Consider the following 20,921-nt stretch of genomic DNA (forward strand, 5'->3'; position numbering starts at 1 on the left):
ATGAATACCTGCGCAAAAGTTCGCTTGCGTTGTGTTGTATCTATGACGGGACTGCGTTCTCTTCGGTACACTGTGTTTTGCAGTGGGATCCAGCTGCGTCCTGGGGTAACCCCGCAGGTAGCGACGGGTGCTGAGCCGCGCGGAGCGCCCTGCAGCGCTGGCAGAATGCCGTTACCGCCGCCGCCACCGCTGTGTCACCGCACCGCTCCCGCACGCGGCTCTGCTGCTCGGGAAAAGTTTTTTCTTGCTGATGTTAACGAGGCAAGTTTATTCACTTCTGTTAAGCTTGAAAAATGGCACACCAGAACGATGTGAAAATCTTATTTCTTCTTTCCTGAACATATAGACGAACCAAGATGAATTAAATTTCACACTGAGCCTTCCAAGGTGCCATTTTCAATGAAAGCAATTAAATTCAGCAGCCCAGCTTTGGTTGTAAGTAAGAAAAAGATACAGAGACTTGGATTGTGTTACTCAAATTGGGGCCTGCTACAAAATGTAAACATGTAGTAAAATGTTAAGTGTGAGTACACATTAAAATAAATAAAAACAACAACAGTTAACTGCACTATTGGAGTGTAGTTATTTGCCTTACAGCAAGAGTTTGAGATAAAACACTCCACATCCAGATTTTGTAGGAGAATGTCCCAGAATTCTGGTACATATTTTCTCAAATACGTGACAAGAGGAGTACATATGGAGGAATACAAACTTTCTGCCTGCTGAACCCATTTGGAGAGGATGCATCACTTGGTGTGGAAGCAGGAGTAGTTGGTTATGGCCGGGTATGGGAGAGGCAAGGCACCTTCCTGGTGCTCGGCAAGGGAGCAGGGCAGTGGGCTGTTTGCCAGCGCATAGATCCCGGAGCTGGACTTTGTGCCATGAGCAGCACATATCCCTGTGCAGCTCCAAGGTAAGCAGCTGATCCCAATCAGGAAAAGAGAAAAGCTGCTGCTGCCTCCAAATGGGATGAATTGCTGTGACACGTGGTATCCCCAAATTCACTGCAGGTATTCACCTTTGCCTCACAAATGAGACATGAGCTGTCAGTCAGAGGGTGCGTTCAGTGGTATCACAGGGTTTTACACTTGTTGGAAATCATAAAAGTGAGCTTTCTTTGTTCCCAACACTTCTGAATTGCCTGAAGAGCTGACTTGTTTTATGCTGTTATGCCTTGAACTGGAAAGGTGCATACCCTAACAGTGAATGGTACTAAATGCTGCATAATCATGAATATGTTTCAGGGAAAAAGGTGTGTGGTACCCGTTACATCTCAAGAAGAGGAAAAACACTGTGCACTGATTCTGCCATATAAAAATGATTGTCACAGAACTACAAAATCTATCCAAGATGGAATATATTTTACTGAGATAAGCAAAGAATCTGAGGATCCAGAACAAGTAAGAAAATGAGTAGAACAAAACACAGTACCAATGTGAACATAAACTTATTATGCAAATCTTTAACATTTAGTCTTATCATTTTCTTTATTAGAAATACTTGAAATATATATATATTCTTTTACGTCCTATGCATGAAAACATGCCTGCAAAGTTGGAAGGAGTTCAGAGGGTCATACAAGTCAAAATAGGAGATAGATCACAATGAATTCATATTTAACAGCAGTTAAATATGAGCAGTAGTGTGATATGGAAACCTTGTGGAGTAAAGAACCAAGATAGCTTTTAAAATTAAATGTAATTTTTCATCTTTGACTTCCTCAGTTCTCTTCTGGAAGTCATAACCTTTACTTCTTGCAGGCTGACAGACGGGCGTTTATTCTGAACATTCTTTAATTTCAGAGAAACTTCTCTTGATCTTTAGCTTTTCATAGAGCTGACAGTCTTATGGCATGAGGCTTTTTGTTGACAGCTACAGAGGGAGTAGCTTCATAGACTGTGGCAAAGATAATTACGTGAGAACCAGACAAAGGCAAGATTAATTCAGGTCCATTCGTTTCTCAATTCTCTGAAGTCTTCTTAACAATTCCCTTTATGCTGATCAATTACAGTGGGGGCAGAAAATCACCGTTCCTGTTTGCAATGTACTTATTTCATGGTAGTGAACCCGCGCCATTGTAAACAAATTAAACTCTAACTGAAAATATTGTTTATAAGCTGGCAGCGACTGTGCAGGAGGAAACTTGGAAGAAGGTGTGGGGGCCACGTCCTGATAAACACGGGATCCAGATTACAGAACTGTCCCCTCTGCTTAAAGAAAGCTCACAAAAAAATCACATACCACAAAACTTGAATGGAAGTGTAGAGAGAAGATGCGCTTCAGACAAAGAGAAAAGGTAAAATTTAATTGTAAAGGAATGTTTTAATAAGCTACCTTTTTATTTATTTCTAAATAAGTATTTGAGAATACTGATGCAGAGCAGCCAAAGTGTAAGATCCATACCCCATCGACTTTACTATGCATCTTCTAAAAAAATAGTTGTAAAATTACGTGTTATTAACTATGCATGAGCCTTGTATATTTGCATACTTATTAGCAAAAGTCAAATTCTTTTTATTGTTTCATATGTGGTCAGGGAGAAAGAAAATGCCTCTCATGAAAATGGTGCTTCACAGGAGATTTTTGAAGTAATGGCTGTTAATTCAGCAAAGAATTTGTTGCCAACTTTTAAAGACATACTTGGTAGAATGACAAACGTAAGTATATCGTAGTCAAAACTTTGTACACACACTAAATACTGAATTCTAAAATGGTTATTATTGTTTAAATTTATCATCTCTATCAATGCCTGCAGATGTTTTTTTAAATTTAGAGTCTTAAATTTCTGATCTCTGCAAATGCTTGTCCTACTTCTAAATCCCATTTGCAGAGGATGCACAAAAAAGTTCTTGAAAGAGTAGAGGTGTGAATTTTCTTTTAACCTTTGACAGACATATACATCAACCTTATTTAGATATGTTCCTTAAAGCCTGCTTGCCGTTGTTTTTAGCAGAAAAAAAAAGATTCACAAGTCACAAGTCAGTGCTGCCTGACTATAATCTGGGGGGAGGTTTTCATGTTTTTAAAATAATTTATCAATTCAAACTGTCATCCTAGAGTTTCATTTGAATTTTTCTCCAAGAACATTTACATGAAAGTTTTCCATATTTGTATTATATGCAGATGGGGAAAAGATGACTTCTTTGCAAGGAGTTCTGGGAAACCTTTTGATTCCAAAGTTTCCACATTTTTTTGTCTTTTTTTTTTAAATTATAATATTTTTGTATTTATTTATTTATTATGCTAGCATGATGGCTTTAAGGTGAGATTTTGGGGTGCTTGTCAGAAACAAATATTAAAGATACCTTATTTCTGTTAGACTGGAAGAGGAACCTCTGTGTTTCGCATACTGTTTAAAGATTACTACAGCACTATCGTTTCTTTTGATGTTTCACTTTTAAATGTTGCAATCATTTATTTATTTTTACTATCTGTATTTGAAAGCAGTATCTAAATATTAGTTATAAATGTTTGATGGAGCACTGCAGATCATGTATAATTTCTTGGTTACAATGTTTTAACAGGTTTGTAAACTTTCTACATCAGAAATGATAGTTATTGATACACAAGAGGATCTGCTGGTAAAAGAGTTAACAGCACTCAAAACCACCAAAAGACTCTTATGGCTTTTACTTCAAAGACGAGAACAGAAACACGTAAGATGATCCAAAGCAATCACTAGTTCCCTGTGCCAGGGATCATGTGTCTGTAAATTGCAGGACAGGTTCTGAGTACCTGGACAATGGAGGGAAAGAGGATAGCCCCACATGGAACTGCTTTAAAATAATGGGAATGCAGAGAGATTAAGGAGATGGATGCACCTGGAGAGCCAGGTGGGCTGTGACAGGGTGCAGGAGCTAGTTAGGCAGAGGTAGTTCCAGCTGGAAGAGACCTACTTATTTTAAAAGGATTAAAAGCAGCTGTTCTAATTCCTGATATGGAGTGTAATATGCTTGGGAGAGCAAGCACAGCAGCATGTGCTAGAATACTGGGTTTAGAACATGATTTGCTCTGCCCTTGTTCTGTGGCTGATAATTTCACTGCTGGGGGGTGTGTGTGTGTGTGTAGACCACCTCCAAATTTTATATTTTAAAATGTCTTTGGCAATGTTATAACTACATATATTCTCTTAGATTTGTGGTAACAGCATAGATTGATTTTTCTGTTCTTTTAGGCTGTTTTATGTTTCATTCTTCAAATTTTTATATCTAACTGAAGTTACTGAAAGCCTTTAACAGTTAATATTAGTCTGTAAAGTATTACAGTTTGTGCTAATGCTTTTACTGTTTTTGAATATGTGTTCAAATAACATTTAAGCACATAAGATTTTCAGACTACTTTTTGGTGGAAGAAATAAATTGGCATAGGGAATAACCCTAGTTTGTTTTGCTTCCCTGAGAAGTTTTATGCGCTAAGTAAATTGAATCTTTAAAGCTTAAGCTACCAACTCTAAATAGCCCACAAGAATGCAAGTTTTAATATTTATATGTATCAAACTGAAAATAAACTAAGTAGTATGCCAAATTTGAAGCAAAGTACTAAATCAATTGTAAACTGAAGTAATTTGTTAACGTTTCCTGCTTTTGTCTTGCAGACAGACAGAGAAAACATTGATGCTTTGATACAGAAGTGAAAATGAAACCCACAATACTGTAAGTAAACTGAAATATCTGCTGCTTTTTTTATTCCATGTGATACCTTAAGAAGGACTATGCCATGGTATACAGTTTCACATCAGAGTAGCATGGGAATACTCTGCTTACTGATACAATTGAACCGTTACTAGCACTTGATTATTGCGTATTTTAGAAAGGATGCGTGCTGGACTTTGGCATCACCTCTGTTACAGAGTAGAATGCATCATACATTGTTTTGTGTGTAGAGTAGACTCTACTATTGCAGTTACTGTAAATGAAATAAATATTCCTATAAGAGAGTCCTAGTTTTTTTTTCATCTAGAACTTGTAATTTATTTCTATATTAATGGGCAGAAAATGATCATAGCTTCATTAAAATTAGAGAAGACCTCAAAGATTATCTAGCCCAACATCATCAGTTAAAAACAAACAAACAAAAAAACCTAAATAAACAATCCCTTGTATTTCAAAGCCATTCTTTATTTCATCAAACAATATCTGGAATGGACTGAACTAATAAATAAAGCTAAAATAGCAGAGCAAAGAGCTGATATAAAGAGCTATGTGATTAAAAAATGCGTTGAGTTTTGTTCATAAATATTTATTAGGGCTATGTTTATGTTGTATTCATGCATTTTAAAATCTCTGAACGGGTGCTGTGTTCTGTTCATCATTTGTTTTCTTATCATTTTTCCTACTACCTGTTATATTTTTTTTAGAAAGCAGATTTTTTTCTTTTTTAGAGCAATGTAAGAAGTATTTAGAACAATTGGACATGCATGAAATTGTGAAATATGCTTCAAATTAAGTCTTAGTGACATGACTCAAGCAAGAGACTGTTATGGTCTCTACAGTTCAAGTAAACGTTGATTCATCAGGCCATAGTTTCTGCCATTTTAGAAATGATGGCAGTATTTGTAACATATCATCACAAAATGGAATCTCAGTCATTTTTAACTGAAATATTTGTCAGTCTGTGCTACTAGGCATGAAAATGTTGTTGTTTTTTTTTTTTCTCCCCTTCATGAAGAGTCTCAGGAGAAAGATAGTAGAAAGAGAAGAACACATTAAAGAACTTTCATCTAGGATTCAGCTTAAAAAAGTGAGTGACCAGCTATTTTGGAATAAATGTTTTTTCCCAGTATACTATATTCTTATTTTCTAGTCTACTGTTTTGATGAAAGCATTTATTTCAAAGATCTAGGCATTAAAAGATGCCTGGAAGACATTTCTATACATAAAACATCTACACCATATCCACACCTATTTTGATTACAAATTTTCCTTAATGCTGATGCCCCACAGTTCTGGGAAGGCCATAAATCCAGACTAAAGGCTTTGGACTTTGAATGCTCTTCTTACTGGTATCTGCAGTAAACACTTGCACTGATACATTAACATTAACTCCAGTCTGTACGAGTAAAATGATTTCCTTCTCTTTTGTTATTATTTTATTTAAAGCAAGCCAGAAGAGTTAAGTTACAAAAAAATTTCATAGATCAGCTGGCTTTAGTTCTGGTGGGAAGTTGTCTTTCCCCTGCTGTTTATGTAGGCCTTCGAAGTTGAATGATTTAAACATATCAGTAATTCTTAGATCAGTTGGTGATCTTTGGGGTCTAATGAAGGTTAGCTCACATCTAATTATTTAGTGCAGAGCTCATCAGTTTGGCTCAGTTTTGGTAGACCTGTTATTTATGTACTTTTGTTTAGCCCGGATTTCTGTGTTAGTGCATCCAGGCCCACTTGATCTTACAAAATTAAATTAAATATGAGATAATAAGTGTACAGATATTCTTTAAATTTTGTGTTTGGTTTTTTTTTTGTTAGCTTTCTACAGAAAAGTTGTATTGATAACACTGAAAACATCACTACGAAGCTACTGTTTATGAGTATACTTGTAGACTCTGCTTTATCTTTTTCACCTTTTGAGGGAGTTAAAAATAGTTGGAAATTCTGCAATAAAGTAGTAAGAATAAAGTTTACATCATATAGCATTGTCTCCAGAGACCAGTAAGTCTGTGTTTATTTCTCTTTCTTAGGTACATGCACTGAAAAACTGTCTGTCAAAACCGGTAAATGCAATTGAAGCTCATCTGCAGTATCAGATTCAAAGAAAAGAAGTGGAAAACAACGAATTAAAGCTGAAAACACAGGTCAACATATTTTTGTAATTTAAAGGCAAAAAAGTCCTTCTGTGGGTTTATTTCAAAATTAAGAGTTAAGTCTTTTATATGTTTGATAGCTTTGATCAAATGAAATAAAATATATTATTTCATATATCACTTAAAAGAAAACTTTCTAAGAAAAATCTGAAACAATTTTTTTAAAATAGCATTTATATTTTTCAATCTATCTTCGTTTGTCTTAATTGAGGGTTAATTTTCTTCTAATTATTTCAACTTATACATACCAGTAGTCCTGCTAATGAAGCTTAAGCCGACATAGAAGTGTTTGTATTCACCTAATTTTACTATCTGAAAGCCTGATATCTATCCTATTGAATGTATGGAAACTGCTTAAGGAAGAGAGAGACAAGTCCCAGAATGAGTTTTCCACTGCAATTTGTTTGAGACAATTGTGACAGACCAACACCTGTTTCTTTTTATAAACTGTGGAGGAATCAATAATCCTCTTAGTATTGACTTACACACTTTGAAATCCTTCCCCCCCCCCTTTTTTTTTAAAAAAAGGTAAATTTGGGCATTTGCAGCAGATGTTGTTTGTAGAACCACATCAAGGACAAGGTCAGATGGCAGATAATGGAGTTGAAAGCGGTCTCAGATTTTAGTATTTGAATCCAGTAATGAATATAGGCATAAATGAGAAAACCTTGGCTGCAAAATAATGCTATTAATTTTCAGTTTTTTCTTAGTAGCACACATATCCCCTACAAATTATGCAAATTTGAAGTTGTTGAGGAACCTGTTTCAGCTCAATTGCAAGGGAAAAAAGCACTTATGTATGATTGTGTTCCTTGTTTTCCCATGAATAAAAATTGATTTCTTGTACTACATAGCACATTGGTTAGAATTACTACATTTTCACTAAGTAGTACCTGGAAAAAGTAATTGATGAATAACTGTATTTTCATTGAATCTTTGTATAAAATTGTTGTTTGTTTCTTTTACAATCAGTTGACAGCTAAAATCCTGTAGATGATTTTGTTACTACTTAGGAAAAAGATTGGTGTAGCTCACAAAATTAATTCACCTTTTAAATTCAGTCTTGGTCACTGAATAATTTCCAAAGCACTCTTTATTATGTGATTCTGACCCCCTGTGGTTGTAACAGAAGATAGCAGTTATTTACCGAAATCAGTAGTTAAGGAAAACTGTGCATAGACTCAAATTTTTCAGTTTCTCTATTCTCTGAAGTTGTTTTTCCTGCAAGTCATGTGTTTTATGTGAAAACTATTTCCTGCATATATTTATATGCAGAGAGACAAAGAGCTGTTGGAATGCATCTAGAGAAAAGGGCTACAATAATGATCCCAGGGATGGAACATCCCTCCTATGAGGGCAGACTGAGAGAGCTGTGACTGTTCAGCCTGGAAAAGAGTAGGCACTGAGTTGACCTGATAGTGGCCTTTCTTTATCTAATGGGGAGCTACAGGAAAGAAGGGGGCAGACTCGTTAGCAGGGTGGTAGAATGAGGGGAAATGACTAAGCTCCAGGAGGGTAGCTTTAGGTTGGATATGAAGAAAAAGTGTTTTACAGTTAAGGTGGTGAGGCACTGGAACAGATTACCTAGCGTTATGGTTGGTGTCTCATTACTGGAGACTTCCAAGGCAAGGCTGGGTGAAGCCCTTGGCAACCTGATCTAGCTGTGATGTCCTTGTTCACTGCAGGGCAGTGGGACTAAATCCTAGTAAGCCAAGATCTCAGACTAAATCCTAGTAAACCACTTTTCACATGGCAAACTGTGTAAATTTTCCATTGATTGTGGATAAGCTTTTGGAGTCATTAGCAGCACCTGTACTGGCAGATAGCATCTGATGCATAATATGTGGATTTTATAGCAACTGGTAGATAAATCTGGCAGATTAACATGGTTACTAGGTAAATGGTGTGCTGTTTTGGTCTTTCATGTTAGACCCAGAATCAACTATTTAAAAAAAAAAAAAAAAACAAAAAACAAAAAACAAAAAAAAAAACACTTCTAATCATTCTTACAGTTAGGATATTTATCAGTGACTTAAGGAAAAAAATTATATTACTAGTGTATATACACTTCTGTAGCTTGGCAAAAGAATAGCAAGTGAGATGAATGAAACTTGCACTTTATGATAAGTTACTGACAACCACTAGCTTGTGCATGTTTTTGGCAAGATACAGAACCTTTAAAAATAATTGTATCTGAAATTCTTGAAGAAGAATCCAGTGTGGATTTTATTGTGTATGTATACAGCATATATATACAATATACACAAGGCATAAGAAACTCTTAGAAAAAGTTTGTTTGCTAGACAATTCTATTTCATTTTTAGAATGGTACCATTATATGCATGAGAAAAAGTTAAATCTTGCATGAAAAGGGTAAACTGTCATTTGATAACAGATTATAACACAGTGCATATATTAAGAAAAATACCTTGGTCTTTCCTGTCTTCTTGACTTAAAATACTCAAAACCTGACTTTCATGTTAGAATTTCATTTACAGTTTTACTGATCTTCAGTCCTAGCCATGTGCTTGCTCACTATAGATTCAGAGCATAGACTACATCAATTCACATCACTAGTAACATAAGGTGATATTCATCAAAATGAATAACTAGGTGCTGGTGTAAGCACTCTTATTTCCCATCTTAAGGATGGGTTTAGTGTCAGTGCTGTGTCATCTGCAGAAATTTTGCATTCATTTCGAAGAATGTGTGGTGTGGTTAGATGGATGTCTTTCCCCCTGCTTCTGCTGCTTTCTGTTTGTACACCTCCTCAACCTCTTATCTCGCTTATCTTTGCAACAAATTTCCCTACATGTAATTTCTCTTGCCTCGTTAGTCAACATTTGTGCTACACTCCTTGTGCCAACCAGAAGATTTCAGATACAGAGATATTAATGGAAAAAGCTTATAAATGCAATTGCCATTCTTCATTATGATAACTCAGAGACAGAATTATAAGGTTGATGTTTAAATATGCTGCAGACTCTAGAGAAGAAAATAGCAGAGTGGAAACTTCAAATTGAGGACTACAAGCATCAGATGGTTGCCTTGAGGGAAACAAGTGAGCAAAAGAAGGCTGATCTGAGAAGAGCAATCAGGTCCCAGAAACAAAAAACTGAATGCTTTGAAGAAGCTGTGGAAAATTTAACCTCCAGAGTAAGAGAACGTGTGAGTGATTACACTGACCAGTGTTGTCCTGCATTAAATTGAGTAATTGGGAAACTTTTGCCTCTGTAAAATAGGAAAGTTTGTTGTTGGATTGTTTGTGTCTTTTATTATTTATTCCTCAGTTAAGGAAAAGCTTGCTGTAAGAGACATGCAAACCATTCTTGAATTCACAGTTTTTTTTGTTAAAATTTAGTGAATGTCTTCAGGCAGTTGTATGCTTCATAGTAAATAAGTGGAGTCTGATCAGCTTCTTTTATGCATCTTCTGATTTTTCTTAGACCTTTGTGGAGCTACAGCTAAGCTCAAAAGAATGATATGTTGTCAGATAAGAATTGGGGTTGAAGTCTTGGTTCCCTTTGTTTATTAGCTTATGGTGTCCACTATGGACGCTTAGCTTTCTATTTCTAAGCTGCTTGCTTTGAGCTTTTACAATATTCAAGCACCTGACTTCAAATTGTTGGGTGGCTTTTGTGTTGCCCTTTACCTGTGTGCAGTGTGTAATTTTTGGAAAAAATGGATCAGGACTGCGCTGAGACCTCTGGCAACTTATTTAGATTTCCTAATAAGAGTGTTATCACAATTTCTGTGCATTGCCATTGTTTAGGATTTTCCTCTATTAAGGGTATTTCTCCAGTCAGTATATCTGGATGCGATTAATAATTTGTTTTGATCTTTGTAAGAAGTTACATTTAGCAGCACAGAGGAGTAGCATTTGCTTATCTCCTGAACTGGTAGTGCTTTGCAGTTGTACTGTTATTTCCTTTCCATTAAGGACCTCATTTACTTTCAAGATAGTATGTTGGTAACTGCTAGAAACCTTGCATTTCTTATATGGCTGTGTATTTTTTAATTCTTGAAATGCTTTGACAGAATTTTATTTTGGTATTAGCTTATGCGGTTTATATGTAGAAGAGATATTTTGGAGGCAATTTTGTTTTAAGAAGTATTTCATCTTAAATAATTGTACATTCTGAAGTTGCTATATAATACCTGTGTTTAACTGTGTCTATACTTTGAAAGTAAGTTTGTATTTCACTTAAATTTTTTTAAAATGTGGGTAGTTTATTTGTTCTCTATTTGAGACAGTAAGACAAAATTTACATTGCTTTGTGCTATAGATCTCCAATAAATAGCTCTTGTTTAGAAGATTTTGTAGAATTAGATGGTGCTCCTTATGGCATCTTTATGATATGTGATTTGTAATTAATGTATTCTGTAGGAAGTGAAATTGTCTGAGATCCTGTCAGCTTCTGATCTCTGGAAAAAACAGCATGATAGAATGGTAGAAGAAAAGACAGCATTAGCAGTTCAGACAGAAGACCTAAAGAAGTAAGTTAAACTAATGGAGATCTAATTCATTTTCTGCAGTCACAGAAATTTGGTATTTAGTAGCATGTTAGTATTGACAATGCAAGAAATTGTATGTACTCGTATTAAAATTCTGAGCAGAATTTAGCAGCTAGAAACCAGAACAAGTTTTAGAGTTCTAGCTTCATTTCACAAGTTGTTTTGTTGTTTGTTTTTTAAATAACTCCTCTATAGAAGCGAGGAACTTGCTACTTCCCCTGCATAGCTTCTTTCAGCTGGAGCTTGCTAGAGATTATTGTGCTGTTTCACAGAATCATTTATTTAATTATTCAACAGCTTGAGTCTTAACCCTTGCATCTGTTGCAACGTAAAAATGTCTTATTTGGGCTTCCAGGCTGTACTGCAGACTAATGGCAGCAAAATCATTTTGGTCCCGCTAATATCTCACTCCTCCTAGGACAGAGTTCCTCGCAGATGCACATTTGAACAGTTTACTTTTGTCTGAAAAAGCAGGACAAAACTGCCCAGTCTTACTCAAGCAGTGAAATGTAGATGAAGAATATGCCATGTTTTTCAGACAATGACAGTTATCTTATAACATATCCTTTAATATGGGCTCTGATTTTAAAAAGCAAAAGAAACCAGTAAGTGCTTTTAAGTAAGGCTTGAACTAACGCAGAATGCTTATTTTATAAAGATCTTGATTCATACTCAAATACATAAATTAAATTGGCTTGACTACTTGATTTTTGTTTCAGAAAATCTGTTGTTTCTAAAAATATTTTCAGCATATTTTAAAATTTCACAGGAGTACAGGTAAATGATGTGAGGCTGAAAATCCGTCTAGGCAGCTATGGTCTACTGTATATGCGTAGGCATCTAGGAAACAAGAGGAAAAAGAAAACATCTATGATACTTTGTTCAAGTGCTCTTATTACTCACTGCTGGTTTTTTTACCATTTTTATTTGAACTGGAAATACAAGTCTGTATTGAAATGTACAGTTCTATCAAGACCTGTGGTACTAGACACCATATGACTACCTGAAGAGTGAAATAACTCTCACTGCTTAACTTCATTAACATGAAAAAAGGTGAGGAACAGATGGCAAATTATTGTTTTTAATAATGGAAAGTACTATTCCTAAAGTAACATGAAATGCACTTATTAGGACATTGTCTGATAGACTTCTCTAAATTCAGTATTATTTCTTTTTGGTTTTTTTTTTTTTTTTTACAGTAGATACATGCATATTTGCCTTGGAAGTACACTTGTGTGTTCTAGGTAATACATTTATTTACAACTGAGCTAGGTCTACTTTGTTGTTGGATCACATCTCTTTTGGAAAAAAATTATGTTTCAACAGGTAGTGCTTTCTTTAGATGTTTAAATGTGTTCTCCCACGTATTTATTTACTTTTCTTGTATGAAATAAGAGCAGTGAAGTACTTCGTCCTAAGGAACAATTTGATTTGCATAGCAAGAATTGTGGGAACATTGTATGTTACATGGAATTTTTTGCTATCCAACAAGGCAGATCACAAGCCTTTCTGAAGACCTGGAAAGAAAGGAGGAATTCAGAAGAAAAACTAGTGAGGAGATTCTTGGAAAGCTAAATTCTGTTAACTCTGAAAATGAGAAGATTTATCTTGAAAATGAAAAATTAAAGGTGAGATTACTATAAATCACTCAGGAATGGCTTTGCATTTCTGATGCATTTACAGATTAACCCCTTTAATTTGCTTTTGTCGTTCTGTCTAGAGATCCCAAACTTGCAGAATAAATGTTGTCACCCATTTTTTTTTTTTAATAGTAAGTGGAATGAGGTGTTAAAAATTCATCAGTGGAAATCTATGGCAAAGCCAGGAACAGGATTTTCTAGTCATGCTATTTAACCAGGATGTCACTTGTTTTACAGTCAGTAGATATAAAATTGCTTTCCTGGAAATTATTCTCTTTAATATAAAATAAATTTTCACAAACACAAGAATTGAATTTATTTTCATTACTGATACAATTTTTAAAAAAATTTCCAGGTTTTGTATGTATTCATCTTCCAAAGTAAATGTTCTTACACGCTGATTAATGAGCTGTGGACTGTCATTTCTTATAAGATAAGTAATTGTTACTACTTTTTTATTTCTTCAGGTCACTTGATGTTAACATATTGTAGATTGAGTTGTTTTAATCATATCATAGAATCATAGAATGGCCTGGATTGAAAGGGACTTCAAAGATCACCTAGTTTCAACCCCCCTGCTATGTGCAGGGTTGCCAACCCGTAGACCAGGCTGCCCAAAGCCACGTACAGCCGGGCCTTGAATGCCTCCAGAGATAGGGCATCCACAACCTCCTTGGGCAACCTGTTAATGCCTTTCATTGTTGCTTTTTATTTTTCCTTCCCATGTTTTACTCAAGGCTTCCCTTGCTGCTTTGGAAGTCAGTAACATTTCTGTAGAAAATGACCTGCTATGTCTGCAAGAAAAGACCAAGCTACAGGAAAATGTTGTTGAACACTATAAAAATCAGGTGAATAGCATATTGAAATGTTCAAACATAAGTTTTAAATCTATAAAACGTTTTGAATAAATCATAAAGGTTTTATTTGTAATAAAACATATTTTTTTGTCATGATGATTGTAATAGTTGTCTAACACTTAGAATGATAGAAGCAATGCTAGTAGTTTTATTTTTCTAGATTAAAAAAAAAAAAAAATGGTAAAAATATGTTGTGTCCTAGGTACAAGAATTACAAGCAGAAGTACAAGTACTGAAATTCAGGTATAAAACAGTCTTCAGTGAAAACAAAAGTATAAGAGAAAGCAAATGCTTAGAAGGCTATGAGGTAAGCAGTAATATAGCATGTTCCCAAACAGTTCTGTAGGACGTTGATCCTACAGATGTTACTGCAATCCACTTAATAGAAGTAACAAGGTAATGGCTCTTTATTTTTCCACGTTAAATCTGATTTTAATGCACTGAGTGCTTTACTAACTTTTGAGTGGGTGTTTTTAGGGTACTACACAACTGCAAATAGCTAGGAAGAAAACAATTCAAAGACAAATGACTAAGGGGTTGGGCTGCTATCTTAGAGTTCGTTCCATCACTGTTTTAAAAAATATAGTTTTGCTGATGATTTTTGAACTACATCTCTTGGCAGAGCATCTATGAAAGTTGTGTAGGGAAAAAAGCCCACTGCAAGACTGTTCAGTGGTGTAAGTTCGATTTATGTAGCAGTCAAGAGCAAGAACCAATACAGAGACAAGTTTTAAGTTTTTTCAGCAGGTGGAGCTGAATACTGGAACATGGTTGTGCTTTCTTAGGCATCAGAAAACATCATAGAAAAGTAGCAGGAAAATGACTTTCCTTGGTTTCGCTGCTCATAACATTGCATATATTTTTAAGCATGGCTGAAATGGTCAGGTTTTCAATTGCCTGCTGTGGTTTTAGAGAATAGAATTAGTTCTCAAAAAAAGTACCTCATATGTTCATTTTATTTTATACTCATTATTTTCCTTGATTCATCAATGGAGAAAAATATTTTCTGGTCCCACAAATAATATTTGTGCGGCGTTGTATGCAGCTTTAGGTGGCATCAATTGTTGTCTTTTCAAATACTGCAAAACATGTTTAGCTAGAATTTTTCCCATAAGCTGCTATTGGCATGCAATTTTCTACAGTTTATTGTGATAAAAATAAAAACTTGGGTGTTGCTAACGCTTGTTTAATTTTGTGAATGTTCATTATCAGTGTCACTGAGTCTCCAACCACATGTCATAAGAGAAAATTGTGCAATGAACCTGTCACTTTGGGTTTTCTGATGTAACAGATGACACTATGCAACTTATGTAGAATTTTAGATGTATTACTTTTGTGGAAATCTGTTAGGTATCATAACAGTTAGCTTATGGCTTTAGACTTACATTTTTCTACTGTGATGATACTGTGCAGGTGAGGGACAGAACAGAGCCTATGTTGAAGGTGTTAGAACTTGTTTGTGGTTTACTGAAAGCAGCTGAAGGAAATCTGAGGATTTCAAGAAAATCTTGTGTACTGGGAAAGGATCAACAGAAACGCAAAACCCTCAGGGTTTGGGCGCTTTGTATGTCCAAGTTTTTAAAGACAAATGAGGAAATTATGTAGAAGAAATTTTCCAGAATATTTTTTCCTATTAGTGCTTATGATAGGTTGTTTCCTTTGTTTGCTTCATAAATCAGAAGCTGAGAAAGTATTGCCAAGTGTGTTTATGTTCGTGCAGTATGGGAGAAGAAATTCTAGTTATTTGTTCTTTTCTATTTTGTATCCTTAATCTAATATGCTCTGTGTCCTTTAGGATAGCCATGTGCTGATAAGACTTTCAGAATTCTTCTCTGGAAATAAACATGCAAATCTAATTATTGTTTATATCTTGTGGATTAGTTTAGTGCTATGTTTGTTTTGTTTTTTAATGACTAATTCATAAACCAGGCAATATCTGCTCAGAAAAATAGCTATGCATTTTATTTTTATGATTTTAATGAATACATTATAAAGATAGATAAAAAGAAATGAATTATCTGCTTTAAGAAAACATTTTCTATTTTTAGCAGCATGTTAATGCTGCTGCTTTTACTTTCCTTAAGGCCTGAATCTAAAAGTTTCTTAGCATTCTTTAGCCGTGGCATCCATTTCTCTGGTTTGGGCTTTTTTTCCTCTTTTTGTTTTGTTTTATTGTGCTTTGGGTTGGAAGAGAATAATTTGCTAGCACAAATGACACAGGTGTTTGAATCAGTAGGGTGGGAAAAAAATTTAATCTTCCTGTGTGTGGAAGACATGCTGACTTCAGCTGAAACACAGTGAATCTCTGTGTCTCTACATGCTTCATTCTTTATTCTTTAAAATGTAGATCTTGATTTTCTTTTCCAATTTCCTGTCATTATCATCATTATAGCATCAAAATTTGCTTGTTTCTGTCATTATAAATACTCATAATTCCATCTTTGCCTAGTGAATTACTTAAGCAATAATTAGTTTTGAGGTGCATATACAAAATTGCCTGTATTTTTGATTTTATTACCTATTTTTATGAATAAATTAAAAAAATCCTCCTGAGTATAGTGAAATAATTGGGGAATATAACAACTAGTCTAGCAAACAGCAGTTAAATTTTGGCAGTAAATCTTGGTTATCTCCTTTAGATATTCTAATCATATGATTAGATTTTAGGGAAATTCCTTCTGAAGAAACTGGAACACGTGCAGAAGCCCTTTTCTGGGCTCATCTGGACCAGAACATCTTATTGTTATTCACAGCTTAATAATAACAGCTTATTGTCCCTCTGCTGAAAGTGTATTTTAGTATCAGTCTGTTAATAGAAAGCCTATGATTATATAAGCAAACAGCCATGTTTGCTCAAGTTACTGAATGCAACTGCTTGATGTAATCCAGTAAATGATGGAGATTGTCCTTAAATCATGGTGCCAGAATGGAAATGTGGCCGTTTACTGCTCATATCATGCTGATGGATGGTAGCAAGAGCAATAATCTCATTGGTACTGTTCCCAAGATTTAAATGTAAACATGTAAAAGTTTGTCAGTCTGGATGCTGAGTATGGGTAGGACAGTTTGGCTTCTTGTTGTTTTCAGTTGCTTCTTATGAACTCAGCTGCCTTTTTTGATTATACATAATACTGTCAGAAATTCTTTGTCAGTACAACCCTGTTTTTCCATAATAATTGTGTGTATATAAAACCTGTATCGTTTTTATGGCTCCTGTGATTGTAGTGGTGAGGAAACTTATTCTTGCTGTAGCCTAAAGCCTAAGTTCACAAGGACGTAGGCATGGCCAACTCTTCATACACAAGGTTACATGAGCAGCATATGTGGTTCATTAGGACTTCACTTTGTTACACAGCATATCTTCAGTCTTAAGTGTTCACAGAAATTTCTAGTGTTTTATTTCTTTCAAAGACCTGAGTATAAGATGTGAACTCAAAACTAGATTGATTGGATTGTATTAGGCATACTTAATTTACTTTCTGATATCTTTCACATAAGTCCTTCAACAAGAAAGGAATTGTTATCTGTACAGGAGGAAGATGGTGTAAATTCTGTGGGTAATCGTTCCCTGAAAGAAGAAAACAGTAACATTCAGAAGAAATATGAACATCTTAAAAGGTAATTCTTAAAAAAAAAAAAATAATAATAATAATAAAAAAAAATTGGACTGACTGATTTGTGCTATTACACCGTACTGAAATTTAACACATTAAACCCTTTTGCACAAAGGATGCTAGAAAAGATGGAATTTCAAAATGAAGAACTTGCATATCTGATCAGAAAAGAAGATGAGAGCCTTCAGTGCAGTAAATTGCAGCTTGAGGAGAAAATTGCGGAGTATAATAGTTTAACCAAACAACTGGAATCTGCTTGGAAGGAAGGAAGAAAAATGGTACTGATGGTTTAATACAGCTCTTAGCTTTGATTGCAATTTTCTACTTGAAAATGACATTAAAAGAATAAGTATGCTTGGGAAGAAAAATGGGACAAGATTATTTGCTTACAGGGAACGATGCTAGAAGTTGCTTGGAATTCTATTGAGATGAGAATTGCACCATTCAGTATCTTTGTAGAATTAAAAGCCTATTGAAATTAATGACAAAGTTCAGTGGACCAACATTTCTGCATAATTTCTGTGACAAATCAAAATGCTACAACCAACATTGAGTTGCTTAGATTAAATCCCACACAATGGAGTTTTCTTATTTTCTTTGCAATAGCTGGTCCACAAGAACTTAGTGCTGAAATCTTTCTAATCTTAGAGCAAGGATTTGCATGCATTTAATATTAAGCAAAGATTTATTATTAACACAAAGGATGCAGACACTTCTTCAAATGGAGAAGAAAATGAAGTAATTTAGATTTCAGTGCATTGTATTGTTTGATATTAAAATAGGTATGAGGCTGTAATTTCCATCTCAGATTAATCATGCATGGAAAAAGTGTTATTTTTCTCAATGCTATGTGAGTATAATTCGGTTTAAAAAAAAAAAAAAAAAAAGAGTTGGAATACCTGTATACATGTGTTGCAAAATGTGCTCCCTCTTGTAAATATATAATTTTTTTCAAACTGAAACTTCATTCAGATTCAGGCAGAAGTTTCCAGGTTTATATAGTTTTTGTGTATGGGAAATAGCTGAAACGTTAAATGATGGAATGGGGAAATATCCCTATTAATGCTAAGGTACAAGAAAATAATTTGATTTAGGATTTAAATATAAGTGAAGGTATTTCTCTCTCATGTGAATTTAGGTGGCTGAAGAATTTGAAAAAATGTCGAACTTAGAACAAGCCCTTCAGACAAAAATGCTCGTTCTTGAAAATGAAGTGAGAGAGAGGCAGGAGGAGAAAGAGGAACTTCTCTGCGCGCTTAAGCGTGTGAGTAGAGAATATTTTTTATGACTTAAACTGTCACATCATTTTCATAAGGTTTCTTTCACTGAAAACCAAACTTTTAACACAATTGATTAATAATTAATACTATTAATTAATACAAAAAGTGTGCTGAGGAACAGTAAATTATATAAACTTGACAATGTATTTACAATAATTTTGTCTATTGACATTTTTAGCAGCTTTAACAAATACCCAGTTTATCTTACTAAATAACTGGAGTAACATTGAGCTTATATTTCTTATTCAGGCCATTTTTCCAACAAAATAAAAATCATAAAGTAGGTATGAAACTAATTTCTCAGGTAACTTGTTTTCATTAACCATAACTGTATCTGAGAAAATGTTTCATAACAACATGATATATTTTTTTTCCCTTTCTGTCTGTCTGTCTTTTTTTTTTTTTTTTTTTTTTTTTCCTGCCTTGATTAAAAACCTCTTACCGTGCAGGAATATATGCAAAGCTTTCAGTTGTATACTGATGTTGTGGTGGTTGGTAACAGAAAAGGAGTGTTTTGTTTTTTCAAAGAGACAAGATGTTAAATATCCAGGCTTTGATATGTAGATGCTTACCTTCTTAACTCGTGGTTCTGCTAAATGGGTAATACTCTCTGAAAGCCAAAAAACAAAGAAGGATGGAAGGGGTTTGCTACATCCAATCTGTTCTTTCAACTAATCCAGGAAATCTCAACACATTTTCTACTAATAATGACTTTGAAGTTTTGATAGACGCTTGTCCAACAATCAGTGACAATAAGCTACAAGCTCTTTACAATAAATAAGAGACAATACATGACATTTTCATTCTTAGATCCTCAAAAACATGATTCTGTACTCTGACTTGAAGTGTTCAAAATTGAAATCACAGACCAAAATTAGTGCAAATTCTCTTAAGGGTTCAAATAATGCATCAGAAATACTGTTCTGCATTTGGTATGCTCTTATTTTTATCTCCACTGAGTGTAATTCAACTAATAATTGCATTTACACTATGATAAAAACATTAAAACGAAGTCAGAAATTGGCTAGTAATTTATACAGTTTCAAATATTTTTTTCACAGTAATTTCTTACTATGCTACTGTTAAACAAAAAATTAAGGAAATTTTCTTGTCTTTTGGCCCAGAAAGTCTCAACTGCTGAACAGGAGTATGAAATTTAATAATACTTAGCAAGTAAATAACCATAATATCCTTTTTTGTTAAGAAGTAAATTGAGTGTCATTCTATAATGAGGAGCATTAATATTGAACATACAAATAATCTGTTTCTTTGGGGAGGTTAGCCTCTATTATCCTAGGTCTTTTTTGGATTATAAACGTATTCAAGCATGTTCAGTTTGGTTTTGACTGGACGTAAGCAAGGCTTCTATACCTTGAGGTCCTTTTGAGTTTTTCAAGTTTGTAAAGCCTCTGAAAACTTTAATGGATAAATAAGGCCTCTAAAATGTAGGTACTAACTCTATTACACTGTTATTTGATTTGCATTTTATCTCTAAGTTGTTGCCTTTCTTTTTATTCTTTAGGATGAAAAGCACCGTGAGATACACCTGAAAGAGCTGGAAGACAGCCTACAAAGGTTAGAAAACAAGAACCAGAGCATCCAGAATTACGTGCAGTTTTTGAAAACCTCATACATAACAATGTTTGGCTGAATTCTGTAACTTCATTAATTTTAATAATAAAGAAACAGTACCAGATTTGGCTCTGACTCTTATGGAATTTTGCGGGATTGAGCACTGTATCTTTAGTTCTATTCTGAGAAAACTTCTGCTATGGATCTAGATACACAGATTATTATTGTATATTCTACTGGCTGATGACATAGAGAATATTTATGTGGCATTACTGATGGAAATGATTGTAATATTCACAGAAGTGAATAAAGTGAAAAGGCAGACTGCATGATAGTAGTGAAAGGTGTGTAAGTGTAGGATATGCATACAAAATTGGTCTGTATATGACCACATTTCAGGTCAAATGCTATAAATTTTTGTCTCTCCTTTCAGTCTATGGTAAATGCAGATACATGCTACCTGCCCAAGATGATGGCATCCATTATATTAAGACAAGGAATTTAGAAAGCATTAAGTTTCCTTCCTTTCTTCCCCCTAGTGCTTACTGCACTGCATGAAATGGTTGCAGCCAGTTATCTCATCCAGATTTTGTCTTACATCTCGTTCTGAAGAGGAGTATATATATCTTATGATAATTAGGTAA

The 20,921-nt window shown here is 34.5% G+C and overlaps 1 protein-coding gene across 1 annotated transcript; it reads left to right on the forward strand.

The window, feature by feature from the left end:
* ODF2L (outer dense fiber of sperm tails 2 like) lies at positions 1-20,356 on the forward strand. The gene is given in 20 exon segments (XM_042819485.1): positions 1-261; positions 1,245-1,400; positions 2,118-2,296; positions 2,537-2,657; positions 3,525-3,656; positions 4,595-4,629; positions 4,631-4,652; positions 5,668-5,739; positions 6,677-6,790; positions 9,782-9,967; positions 11,187-11,296; positions 12,807-12,942; positions 13,692-13,802; positions 14,014-14,118; positions 15,225-15,301; positions 15,303-15,362; positions 17,322-17,429; positions 17,541-17,703; positions 18,564-18,689; positions 20,228-20,356. Coding segments are annotated over 20 exon segments (2,403 nt in total).
* The last annotated feature ends 565 nt before the right edge of the window (positions 20,357-20,921 follow it).

Source organism: Centrocercus urophasianus, unplaced genomic scaffold (assembly GCF_019232065.1).
Source record: "Centrocercus urophasianus isolate 14NV4802_14NV808 unplaced genomic scaffold, USGS_Curo_1.0 seq_18, whole genome shotgun sequence".
NCBI lineage: Eukaryota > Metazoa > Chordata > Aves > Galliformes > Phasianidae > Centrocercus > Centrocercus urophasianus.